The 13,502-nt window shown below is 47.4% G+C and overlaps 1 protein-coding gene across 1 annotated transcript; it reads right to left on the bottom strand.

Annotated features, from left to right (window-relative positions):
- Positions 1–1,682: 1,682 nt before the first annotated feature.
- Positions 1,683–12,856, bottom strand: LOC135822936 (transmembrane prolyl 4-hydroxylase-like). The gene is made up of 9 exons (XM_065335776.1): positions 12,285–12,856; positions 10,305–10,419; positions 8,906–9,099; positions 8,148–8,209; positions 7,999–8,033; positions 7,218–7,380; positions 5,358–5,633; positions 4,626–4,731; positions 1,683–2,994 (listed from the first exon to the last, which is right to left on the bottom strand). Exons 1-9 carry the CDS (start codon positions 12,498–12,500, stop codon positions 2,500–2,502), a joined length of 1,662 nt encoding a protein of 553 aa, XP_065191848.1. The 5' UTR covers positions 12,501–12,856; the 3' UTR covers positions 1,683–2,499.
- Between the last annotated feature and the right edge of the window lie 646 nt (positions 12,857–13,502).

The raw sequence follows: 13,502 nt of genomic DNA on the forward strand, positions 1-13,502 counted from the left end.
TTTACGACTCCCTGATCCCAACCAAGCTCCAAGCAAGAGACAAGACCAGGGCATGCAGGGAGTGGTGAAACTACAAAACCCACTCAAATCCCAAAAACTGCAAAAAGCACCATTCCAGGCATTCTGCGGCATCCACAACTCCAGGACTTCCGAACGCGGGTATGAGCGCCGGTACGATCGTAACGGGCACCGCGCCGTCACTATCCCAACCAAGCCTGGTCATGGACTCCCAAGCCAAGACGGCAAGAGGCAAGAATAGCGTAAGGAGTGGTGAAACTACAAAACCCACTCAAATCCCAAAACTCAGTTCAAAAGGCACCATTCCAGGCATTCTGCTGCATTCACAACTCCAGAACTTGATTCCGCCAGAGAGTGCAGAAAACCTTTAAGTACGAAATCACAATGGCAGAAGGGAACAGAGACAACCGGGTGGGTCATTGTTAAACGCTGCGTTTCGCGCACCGGCATGACAAGGCTAACTGGGCAATCCTCAGCCACCTGATGATCTGTACAACGTCTGGCTACAAACTTACACCGTCGTCATGCACTCAGGCGCGTGCCCCGTACGGGTTCCTGGGTGCCCGGAACCCCCTTTTGCTCAAAATGCAGCATTTTGCTTTTTTTTGGAAAATTTTCCTGGGAGGCCCCCAAACCCCCCTTGAAGGGCACCGGCGTACGCGCCTGGCAATCCCTGTTCACGAGTCACACCATGTACTGGCTAGCAGGGCCCCTGAGTCATTAAGAGTAACGGTTGCAAACACTTTTCATGACCTACCCGGTTGTCTCTGCTAGTTTCTGAACCGCCCAGTCAACCCCTACATGTCTCTGGCATTTTCCGGATACTGTAAAAGCAGAAATTTTTGGTGGTGTGATATTTTCGGTATTCTCCAAAATCGGCAGTTCGGTAGAGGGAAATTTTCGGTAAAACCCGTTTTCCAGGTAAGTGTACTTGTACTACATGTATACAGTGCCGGTAGTACCAAAATTTTCGGTGCGTTTTATTTTCGGTAAAAACTGTCCGCACCGAAGTTACCGAAAATAAAACACCACCGAAAATTTCTGCTTTTACAGTAGCTGGTTGTTTCTTTGAGTTAGCGATGGATTTTTTCTCGTTAAAACGTTACTCTGACTTTGTGTGGCCCCGTTAGGGGCCCGTCCGTAAATATCGAACATTTTTCACCAAACGAATTATTTTAGTTTAGACCCAAGCCAACCCCTCCCTCCCTCCCCCTCAGAACGTAAAAAATGGTGAGATATACATGCGTATACAACAAAAGTCGCAAGTGTGTCACTGCTCCTAAAGACATGTACATGTATCGAACTTTTCTGAAACGAAATTGGTCAACCCCCTCCCACCCCATAACGAACTTATTTCGTTTCGTGAAAAAAGTTCGATAATTATGGACGACCCCTAGAGATACAACTCTTACAGCAGGTGCTTCAAGTACATCGGTACTTGGCTCCTGTGTGGTCATGTGATAGCCTGATGATGTGAAACCACTCTATCGCAAGTGTATACATATACATACTTGCATTCGGGGTCACTTGTACAGGCTATGCATGTGGCATTGTGCAGCAGATGTATTCAAGTGTTGAATTTTGTCGCAACACGACCGTAATTCAGAATGTAACTTTAGAAAAGCTGATGACCGTCAGGCATGCGGGTCAAATGCTCCAGTAGATTCAGTTGTGCGACTTCATAATTCTGTATGAAATGACAGGCCCGCCGGAACCGGTCCGGTTGGTCAGGATATTACTGGACCACACTTTTGGCCACCAATACCGGTACACGTTTCCTACTGAGGTCACGTGGACCCGCCGTATCGTACACAAAGTATGAAAGGTGATGATACTACCGGACCAATCAGAAACGGCTTCCGGCGGTCCTGAATGATGCGGTAACAACAATAACGACAATAATAACGATAATAACATATCCCTGAAGGCGAAAATTTGGATAGAATTTGAAGTTTGTTTTGGAGAGATTTGGAGAGGTTTTCATTTTGTGTAGCCACTGAGGACTCTGTGCGGCTGTGGGCGATAGAAATTAAAATCATGACAAGGCTACAGAGGAGTTACGCCATCCTTACTAAACACCGACAATGATTCTTATTATGTTGTGGAAACTGGAATTGTATAACATTAGGTACAGCCGAGTGTCTCCAAACATGCACCAGTACACTGGCAGTGCAAAATTTGTTTGTCCAGAAGATAAATTTCGGAACAGCGTCTGCCCCGAGGGGTTAGGTCCGTTTGGTTATAATCAATCGTCGGCTCTGTACTAGTACTGCATGTGCAGTTTACACGCTTCTTTAAGTCATGTACGATCAACTCATCATGATCACTGAGCCGGGAAACAATACTGTTTTATATTACTGCTTGTTGCCGCAGAATAGATATTACCCAAAGTATGGACTTCCAGTTCTAGTGAACAGTGTTTGAGCTAGATGTACATAAATATTACTGTTCAGAGTCAGTCCGTCACTCACAGCATGTTCGTCATAATTCATCATGTTCTTGATGCAAATGCTCTTCGCCCGCGGTCCGATCACCACGATCCGGGGAGCCGGCGGGAGACTTTGGGCGAGAACGGGGTTGGTCGCGCGTGTCGCTGTTCTTTTCTTGACTCCCCTCCATCCGCTCCTGCTCACCACTGATGATAGCCTGGAAGATTTGACGCGCCGGACTCGGCGGCTTGGGGGCGTCGGCTTCCATGCCCCAGGTGCTACCATAGCCGTCTGGTGGACTACCGTGGTAGAACTCATAGTTGATCCAGTTGTTAACGACCCACTTGTCGCCGCGGTGCACCTGGCAGCTGCCACGCAGAGTGCTGTGATCAAGGGGGCCGACGTTGTTGTTGATGTTTTTCGAGACGTCGGACAAATCCGGAGCCAGGTGACTGTACCAGAGAAGGGCTTTGCCACGCTCCGGCTTCACTGTTAGTCCTCCACAGTTCTCCACCAGGTTGTGCCTGCCAGTCATGGATGTAAACTCCTGCATGACACACACACACACACACACACACACACACACACACACACAAACACACACACACACACACACACACACACACACGCACGCCCGCGCACACACACACACACACACACACACACACACACACACACACACACACACATACACACAAACACACACAGAAAATGAGATGGCATCATAGCGAAGACGATTGCAGCCTGCGGCCATGCATGTCATTGAACTACTTCCCGGATTTGTATTGACATCCGAACAGGATTACAATTACAGCAGGGAGTCGTAAAATGCCGGCAGATGACAGGTCACACATTTCAAATTCAAGGGATTGCCTCAGTCCTTTTTCACGGCCAGAGAAGTTTTTAACGTCATCGTCACCTTCATTTTCTATGTGCGGTGTATATGCAGGTCTACTGCAAAAGCAGAACTTTTCAGTGGTGTTTTATTTTCGGTAACTTCGGTGCCGAAATTTTTACAGAAAATAAAATGCACCGAAAATTTCGGTACTAGTACTAGTACACTTACCTGGAAAACGGGTTTACCGAAAATTTCCTCCGCCGAACCGCTGATTTTGGAGAATACCGAAAATATTACAGCACCGAAAATGTCTGCTTTTACAGTACCTATGCGGCAGCATCACTACTACCAACATACCTGCACTTGCCATACATACCAGGGACGCCGGACACGCTCCGGTCACAGCGGAATTGATTGTACCACTTTCCATCGCTAGCTCCCATTCTTAAATGTAATGCTACGGTTATTGAAACTCGGATGTTGAGCCAAAGTAATCATGGATAGAAAGAAAGGACAACACGTTACGAGTTATGACTAACTGTCCACCAGCGTGACCAGATCATTAGGGCTGTGTATTATGATCTGGTTACGCTGGTGGACAGTTAGTCATAACTCGTAACATTTTGTCCTTTCTTTTTCCAGTATCAAGAGTAGATAAACAAGAGTGTGCAACTCGCGGATGGGTTGGCCCACGGCGGAATTTTTTGTTGACGTAATCTTTTCGACGACGCACGCGCTATGAGTCTTTCGGAAAGTTTTCCCTCGTGCACTTGGCCGCATTTGCACTACAAAGTCGGTGCCCAGCACGTGCTCTCACACTGCTCTGCTGCAAAATGCGCGTTCTTCTGAAAAAAGGTGACGTCAACAAAAAATTCCGCCGTGGGCGGGGGTATCTGCAGATTGTGCAGGAGAGATCCGGAGTTGCACACTCTTGTTTATCTACTCTTGCCAGTATCTATGATTATTAGCTCTAAATTATGAGATTTTTTAATGGATTGCCCCGAAATAGCACCTACAGCAATGGCTGACCGTACCAGCCTGAAACACCTTCCCCGGACGCTCCTGATGCACACGCAGTCAACAGGGCCTGGACATGCAGCAGTCGCCAGCAGCTCAGTACATCAGAGAGGTTAACATGCACGTTATTTCTGACGTGACGCGAAAGTTCAGCTCGCGTTATTTGGCTCGCGCATCGAAAAACAACACGAGTGACCTGCAGTTCATGTCAAAATTCGGAGTTTTACACCAAATTTGACGTGAAATTGCGCGTCACGTCGGAAATAACGTGCATCTTAACCTCCCTATTATCGGGACTCCCATGCACGCAGTGCCGGGCTTACCTCTCTCCGTGACTCGTTCACGTTGATGTCGGTGACGTTGGCGGCAGGGAATGCGGTCTGGCCGCCGTCCGCCACATCAGTGAGGTACATGAGAACAGTGGCATACCTGATTTAAGTTGGGAAAGGGGGGGGGGCAGCATCAGAACAACAGAATACAGCACAATGGGAATACATTAAAACCTGACCTGATATAAATTGGGGAGGGGGGGGGGGGGGGGGGCGGCGTCAGAACAACGGAATACAGCACAATGAGAATACATTAAAACTTGATATAAGTTGGAGGGGGGGGGGGTCAGAACAACAGAATACAGTCAAACCTCTTCAGGACGTACATGAAGGTCATGAAAAAGACTGTCCAGAGAGGTTCACTCGTATTAGCTCAGGCTTTAACGATAACTGCAGGGATGTACCATTCACTTGGTGACGGGAAACAGTAGTGATAAACAGGGACTCCAGGGCTTCATCCCGAATTGGGTGTAGCTCGGACTTAGGCTGCGTTCTGATGCGGTGCGTGTTCATTTTCAATCACAGTCTCCAGCAAATCTGGGCAATTGGTAGTCGAATCAGAATTTTTTTATTTTTTTATTTTTACGAAGAAAACTCTTTGCATGGCGGGCAATTGGAAGCTGCGTCTAAGTGTACATATCCTGCAGATAGAGTGGATTTTGAATTGCAATGCAATTGGCAATCTGATAGACTGTGATAGTACTCAAGTTCACTGACAGTACAAACCTGCATTTTCGGCAGCTCGCAAACTGCGCGGCCTGGTCGCTGTAGAAGGTACAGCATGCCAGTCCCCCGCGTCCTTCTCCGGCACCATCACCATCACCATCAGCCTGCTCTTCCTCTTCCTGACCATCCGCATTGCCGCCGCCGCTGCTGCTGCTCTGAAACGGGTCGGCGCTGTCAAGGTGACATTGAGCAAATCCACCGGACGTGTAGCGAATAACTTGAACCGGCTCACTTTTCTTCACAAACGACTCGGGGATTTCAGTCACCTTGGCAATGCTGTGGATAATAATAATAAGAATAATAAGAATATGAACAGGTCGCATATTGCCCGCATGAACAAATTATACGGGGGTCATGCATCCGACAATGATCATTAACCAGAGTTGCTGCGGATAACATCAATACAAATCAGCAGTTGTAGCAGCAGTAGTTGATAGCAGCGGCAGAAGTAAGGCAAACAATGAAAATAAACTTCACGCGTGACCATCACATACAACAAGCTCAAAGGCAGGCCTCTTGATTGACTGTGAACTGGTTCGTAGGAACTAGTCCGGAACCATCAGAACAATCGCCATTCACAAAGTACGTTTAGCTTACAGCATTTCTTGCATTAACCAGAGGCATCCTATCATGACTTCGAAAAAGCTGTACAACTACTTCAAGTATGACCATTCAATCCTGATATGATGGCATGTAACATGTACTTGCGAACTTTGGTCAAGTCAACCTCCACTCGGACTACGACTAGTGGATTCTGCAGCTTCGCTCAGTGACAACAATCTATTTTTCTGCGGCTACTCACATCACTGGCAACATGTCTCGGTTGGGGCAGGAAATATTTCTGCCCAGGCCAATAGATGATAATCGGTTTGCCTTTTTCTCCGTGGTACCGTATTTTCCGGGGTATAATCCGCACCGGGGTATAAGCCGCACCCCCCTTTTTGAGGCAAAATATTGACTAAAAGTTGGTATTCGGAGTATAAGCCGCACCCACAAACCAAGATTTTTCACACTCATTGACAAATGGCCTTTCTACAAATTTATTATGGTTATGGAGCTAAATACCATGTGAGATCAGATTATGAAGTGTTAGTGCACCACAGGTTGCTGCAGAGATGTTGGTGTATTGCTGTGTTGACTACAGATCACTCCATGTCATCTGCACTATCTTCAGTCTCGCTGCCACTGATGCACTAAAAGTGCCGGGATAGCAACACAGGCGCGAAGCTGAGTCGAATGACATGTCACATGACGTCAGCATGCATACTGATGTATGCTAAGCATTCATTCGCGCAAGCATATTCGGTGTATAAGCCGCAGGGGCGATTTTGGTCCGATTTTTAGCAAAAAAAAGTGCGGCTTATACCCCGGAAAATACGGTAATATTTACTCATTACCCAGCATCAGTGCGGATCCCTTCCGGTCGAGTCTGATGCCATTGGGCCACTGAGTCATCGAATCATCTGGGTCCGAGGCTTTGTCTGAGGTGATAGCCGGTCAAGGTTTTTTTTCAAAAAATGTTGGTGAGACTTTTTCACTGTACTGTCTTCACTTTTTGTTCACATCCTCCTTCTGATCCTCCAGCTTTCTTCTCCCCACAGCAATTCTCCTCTTCATTTAGCTGTTCCTGCAGGTACTGTTGTCACCCCCCCCCCCCCCCAACACACACACAGACACGCGCCACTCAGTACCAACCAGGTAGGGAGTTAAGCCTAGGTGAATCTTCGGGTGGTCATTTTCTCCAGTGCCGGAAATCGAACCTGCCCACACAACTGTTTGGGAGGCCAATGTTCAAACCGGCTTACCAAACACACACCGAGGGCCCAACGACAGAGACATTCCTCAGGGAAATGCACTCACCGCTTGCGCACATTGCTCAGCCAGTTTTCATCCTCATGCTCCTCGAACGTCGCTTGGTGCAGGAAGCGACGCCGACTTCCCGGCACAGTGTTGTGGTAGTTCCTCACATAACTGATCACGGCCGGCACATTGGCTGCACGGAACTCTGCAATATCTAGAATGCCTGGGAGAAGGGTGGAATTCACACGGAACACAGCGCAATGATCTTTAGTCAAACTTCTGAACGATTCTTCACACAGTTCCTGTGTAATGAAAACATGTTGATGGCAGTGCTACCCAATGCTCAGTCATGCCACAATCTCACAACACATATAATCAGGAAACAGACAGTCACAATCGGACAAAAATGATGAAATCCGTTTCCAGATAAATGTTACGACTCTTACACATTATTCCAGCATGCTGATCTGTACTGAATGCCGACATCAAGGCAGAAAGGTAGGATTGTGCATGGCGTAGAAAACATCATGAGGGATTAGGGAAGTATCATGACTGAAGCAACCAGCACCCAGGAATGGAAAGACCCATGGCCAGCTTGAGTATGTGCAAGAACTGAGAAGACTTGGACTGATTTAGACTGTGAGCTCTAAGAGTGCCCACGCCAGGAGAGCAATCATTATGGAGGGATGACGGAGTGGGATTCCCGGAAACAGCCACTATCGAAGTAAGCTAGGGGACAATCTTGCCAACACTGGTGTGTAAGTGGCTGTGCTGCAGGGCTGGTACCAGGGAAAGTGATATGAGTACATGCATGGCTAGAGTGCGGGTGTCCTGCTCTTACCATCATTGTTGCTATCTACCTCCAGAGAGTTGATCCTGCATGCACAGGGTACATCCAAAGGATACAATGTATTGCAGGTAACCACGTGATTGACGACTTCGAGTATTACGACAACTCACAATTAACGACACAATCGTCAGATGCCTTACATGATCTCGATCTCGTCGAGAGGCATTGTAGTCTCCAACGCTTCCTGGAATGACATTTGCAGCTGCACAAGCCGGGAAGACAGACGCAAAAAATATATTCATGAAGTAGGCCCTGAGGAAAAAGTGAAAAGAACAAACTGGACCGGAGAGAACTGGATGGGGGGGGGGGGATGACAAAAGCACCTGCAGGAACAGCTGAATGAAGAGGAGATTTGCTATGGGGAGAAGAAAGCTGGAGGATGAGGAGGAGGATGTGAGCAAGTAGTGAAGAAAGTACAGTGAAAAGTCTCACCAACATTTTTTGAAAAAAAGAACTTTGAACCCGATTCCCAATAGTACTCTAACAAATGTCGTGCTCTTGTGTTTGCCCTAGAAAAATTGATTTGGTTCAACTTGTGACTCCACCACCTGCGCTCTCCGGCCAAAAGCTGCTGCTTACCCTTCTGACGAAAGAACATATTTTCAATCCCTATTCAAATAATGAAACACCACTGACAACAAGCTACGAATTCAACGCATTCTAGTCAGCCTCCACCAAGACTACTTACTACAGGGCATGTGATTTGACAAGGTATATCAGTAGGACTTGGAAAAGTCACAGTAACAGTTAGCAAGATTACTAGCCGTTACAACAAGTACCAAACCATCAAAACAAACATCGTGTAGATCCACAATTTCAGATTCAACCATCGATTTAAGATCAATGTCACACTGACTGTAACTCCAAGCACACATCCATCACATAAAGACGGAAGTACCTCATGCAAAGTGATCTGCTCGTTTCCATCCGAGTCGATTTCAGCTAGTCGATCACTGAGAACATCATCCCGCGTGTGGTCCTCAAGGACTTCGGGATTTCCGTCAGTGGACAAGACGACTTCCTCCAACCCTGTGCCTTTCGCATTGTCACGAAACAACTTGCACTCATGCGAGGTGAGAAAGTGTTCAATTTCTGGCACATAAACGGAGAGGATGCAGCAAGGAAAAGAAAACTCTTAATGACGTCATTCAAGAACAATATTCATTGGCAGGAGGGGAGAGAGAAAGCAAATGGGAGGAAAAGAAGGAAAAGATCTATTTCTCAAAAATGCCTATCCCTCGTTGTGTGTCCATCGAAGTGGTAGCTATTCTGTCAGCAATGCTGCTCCTGGTGGTGGTAATGGAGGATGATGCCGGATGAGAAGTAGAAAGGGGATCGCCAAGGAAGAGAAGAGGGAAGGTGAAGCTACAATGTGTGAGGGACAGTTGTGAAGCCCCGGGGATGGATGCATATTATTTACACATACCGAAAGCGTCGGTCTGTCTAGCTGTCAACGCCTTCGGTATGCGTATATTGCTCTGTACATTCGTTGATCGAGCACTCTTTCGAGCTGCCTGCAATATCAATGGCTGGATGACTCATATCTGAGGACAGCATCTACTTCTCTCTGCTATAGGGCTCACCAGTACAGCTCAGAAGTAGATAACAAGATAGCATATATAGGTTCAATTTCCACTCAATCAAAGGACTATATACATGCCAGGTTTTAATCAGATTTCATCACAAAGTGATAAATGTATGTTCATCAGCTCATAAGTTAACCCAGTACATACAAAATCAATGTTCGTTCTTCCATCAAATACAACATCATCATTGTGCGTGCGCGTGTGTGTGTCACAGTGTGTGTGTCACAGTGTGTGTGTGTCACAGTGTGTGTGTGTGTGTGTGTGTTTGTGTGTGCATGTGCATGGTTACGTGCATCCGTGCATCCATGCGCCTGCGTGTGACGACATGGCAACATGAACTGGCAATGCCGTACAGCAGTATAGCGTACTACAGCGGCGGCAACTGAAATCCGACCACTGATTTTCGTGGCCGAGTGGAGTACCGATTCCAGTGGTCCCTATTTCGTACTGCTACATTCGTTACGTTGTAGTACCAGGGGCGTTGGACACGGTACAGTCACTATGGTATAGACTGTACCACATTTTTCCCCAGGTACCCCGTGAATTAATAAAATACACTCATCTGGGCTATAAATTGTCAAATATTTCGGCTCAGCCACCCCTCCCACACGAGTAAATTGTACTTCAGATGGCTGACCGTACCACACTAAAATACCTTCCGACGCCCCTGAGTACGTATGGCAGCTGTGTGCCCTGCTGGCCGTGGCTTACCAAACACTAACGGAGTCATGCTGATAGTCCTCATTACCAGTGTTCTTGTGCGGGAGCCTGCATGGCTGCCGTCCGGGTTCAAGCTAGGTACGCGTATGCTCCGCGCGTGCCCTACCTGTGTTGCCGGTAAGGAAACACAACAGAAAGAAACATACAACACACCCATGTACAAATGGACTCGGATGGAGAGCCAAGGATAAATTTATAGAAAAGAAAAAAGGACCAAGGACCATCTACATGTACCAACTGAATGGAAAGCCATGTTAGTTTAAAGGGCGACCATAAAAATAAAAAAATTCACGGTTCGCGTCAGACTCGGTTTTATCTATATAGAGGCCGAGTTTTCCGCATCCGTAGGAACGCCACCACCCTTCAAGGATCAAGGCGCAGATGCAGCTCCTAAAGCGGTGGGAGATGAGTAGATCAGCTCACCAGCATGTGGTCAAAGACCGAAAATCCCATTCACTGCATCCATGCAGGCAGGCATAGCGGGATGGTCTAAGACCATGATTGAGAAACAGAGGGTACCGGGTTCTAGTCCTGCTTGGAAGCGGAAGGATTTTTCCAGCCGTGCTGCGACCCACAGTAAATTGGGAACTCGTGGCCTGGCACGGGGAAAACATGGATGCAGTGAATGGGCGACCATAGATAGTTTTTAAACGTCTAGCTGGGGAACACCTGTCCGGTTGTGTGGATTTTTTTCAAATTGGGTGAAAATTTTGGATTCGCAAACTACTAAGCGCCTCAGCCAGTATTACCACCCAAAAATACGGTATGTGGTGAGACTGGAGTGTGAAGAAGAGATGATACATTGTATGTGCACCTACCATGCTACACTTTGACTGACTAGCTGTTATTGTTCGTGTGAACGGTGTTATGAAGTATTCATGTTCTAGCATTCGACTTGGTTAGCACCGTCGCCGGCTCTTGTTCATACGCCAGTCTAGCTACATCATAACGCTAGTGCATCACAGTGATCGACTCAGTGCAATATTGTTAGTGCATACAGTCAACTTCGCTTATAACGACACTCGGCGGGGCATCAAAAAGGTGTCCTTATTCGCAAAGTGTCGTTATACCCGAAGTCCCATTGTATGTACTACAGTTGGATGGGACTTTGCTCTGGGTATGAAAATTATGTCGTTATTCGCGAATTGTCGTTACATCCGCAGTCGTTATTAGCGAAGTTGACTGTAGCTTGAGTAACATTGGTGTAGCATTTTCACCTGATGTACATGCACAATGTTGTCGTTGTGTGTATACTACAAGTAGATCCACCTCACTGCTTGTTTCTTCTCTGTTCTGATGATCCCCCAGGCCAACATTTTGGTAACGTTTCTCGAATGCCGTGAATAGACCATCGAAGGCTGTTTTCGTGATTTGCAGAATTGCTGGATTAGCTGCAGCGGAGCATGTGCACCTAACGAAAATGTGTCAACTTTAGCAGACCTATACCTGGTTCCCCAGTACCCCATAAAACAGCCCCCCCCCCCCCCCAACCTGCTGAATTGGACATGTATTAATTTGGGAGCAGAACACTCAAGTGGCATGATTTACAGACATTGCACAAAGTCGTGTATGTTGACATGGTTGTGGATGCTCAAGTCATCCAAAGCGGGAGTGGAATGCTGGAACTACTAAACTGGCATCACAGTAGATATAGAATATTGTAGTTCACACAGCCTTGCAGGTAGCAAGTACAGTAAAACCTGTAACTAAAGACCACCGTGACTAGCGACCAGCCTGGTACTACAGACCACTTCACCCGGCACGGACGGTCTCACATTCTTATAAATATTACGGTTGTGCGCTGCAAACCTCTAACTAAGGACCACCTGGCACTAAAGACCGCTTTCTCTGGCCCCAAGGGGTGGTCGTTAGTCACAGGGTTTACTGTACTAAGTATGCAGTGAGCATAGAGAAACTCTGCTGTTTTGTATTACACATGCTGGCATGCGTGCAGAAACCACCGTTACATACATGTACGCCGTCCAGGCGAGGCAGGCTGATGGTTTTCGGATCGGCGAGGTCCATGACATTGCCAGGGAATGCAGCCATGTGTGTGAGCACCTTACCGGTACCACCTCCTTCTTGGCCGGTAGCCTCCCAAACATTCACTTGTAGCAGTATTAGCAGGGGTGTTGCGATGACCGCTAGCAGATACTGAGCAAAGGGTGCGCTAGTGTATGGCTTCATCGCTGGGCACTGTTGTCCGAAGCTATGCCCGGTATGTAAGCAGAATACTCTTGCTCGACATTCACTACGAGAGACGCTGAATGCCAGCCGTATTACAATACCAGTAAATGCAAAGCAGCCATTGGCACGAGAGTGACTTGCTGAAGTCGATGTACAGGGCAGCCTTCGTCGCTCTCTATTCTATTGATCTAGCACACTCGGCAATCTGTTAGTGTTACTGCCAAGACTAATCTCAGCTCCGATCCCAGCATCTACACTACAATGATTGTAAAAATGACGAACTTTACCAATTTATGCCAATTCTTTGATCTATCCGCATTTGTCCGCATTTTCTCCTGCCTTTCATTATCAAGCTCTTATTTCTACGTTAAAAATAGCATCGTTCTCAACTCGTATTTAAATTTTTACTGTCTTTAGCCTAGGCTAGCTTCAGCCCAGGCCAGGAGCGATGCCGACCACAGACCCCGAGTGACCATGGCGACATAGTCCATCGGCCAAGTCTCAAAATCGAAAGTGGTGATGCACTGAGCTTCCAACTAAACGCGACCATACCCAGCACGTAGAGAATATATCAGAGAACACTATTCCGTTTGTTGGACGTGCCGAATTCAGTCCAGGGCGTCGATACGAAGCGTTCTTCGTCGCCGAGTTTTTTAACAGCTGTACTGGATGGCTTCCGCAGCCTATGTGACTTGTGAGTATGTCTATGATAATGCCGTCTACCATGGTCTACATCATGTCAATGCCAATGCCGGCAATGGCAATGCCGTAGAGAGGGCTACCAATGCCTGGTACGGTGGTGGCTTGCTGGGTCCCATCCCATGGCCCAGCAAGCCACCACCACTGCATAGTTATGCGCATGCGGCACCACGCAGCATCTACGTAGATCTACCGCCAGTACCGGGTAGACCATGGCATGGATATGGGGCATGGTCCGTGCCCATAGAGGGGTAGTACTAGTAGTATTGCCAACCGACGTGCCAGGCCAGGGTTTACCTGGTC

This window comes from Sycon ciliatum, chromosome 8, assembly GCF_964019385.1.
Source record: "Sycon ciliatum chromosome 8, ocSycCili1.1, whole genome shotgun sequence".
Classification (NCBI taxonomy): domain Eukaryota; kingdom Metazoa; phylum Porifera; class Calcarea; order Leucosolenida; family Sycettidae; genus Sycon; species Sycon ciliatum.

What these genes read in the sequence shown, in the direction of transcription:
- LOC135822936 (XM_065335776.1), bottom strand. Translation starts at nt 12,500, where the DNA reads ATGAAGCCATACACTAGCGCACCCTTTGCTCAGTATCTGCTAGCGGTC. An exon ending in CATGACTCCGTTAGTGTTTG is followed by an intron (nt 9,100 to 10,304) that starts GTAAGCCACGGC and finishes TTTATGTGCCAG; the next exon opens with AAATTGAACACTTTCTCACC. An exon ending in TGAACGAGTCACGGAGAGAG is followed by an intron (nt 2,995 to 4,625) that starts GTAAGCCCGGCA and finishes TGTGTCATGCAG; the next exon opens with GAGTTTACATCCATGACTGG.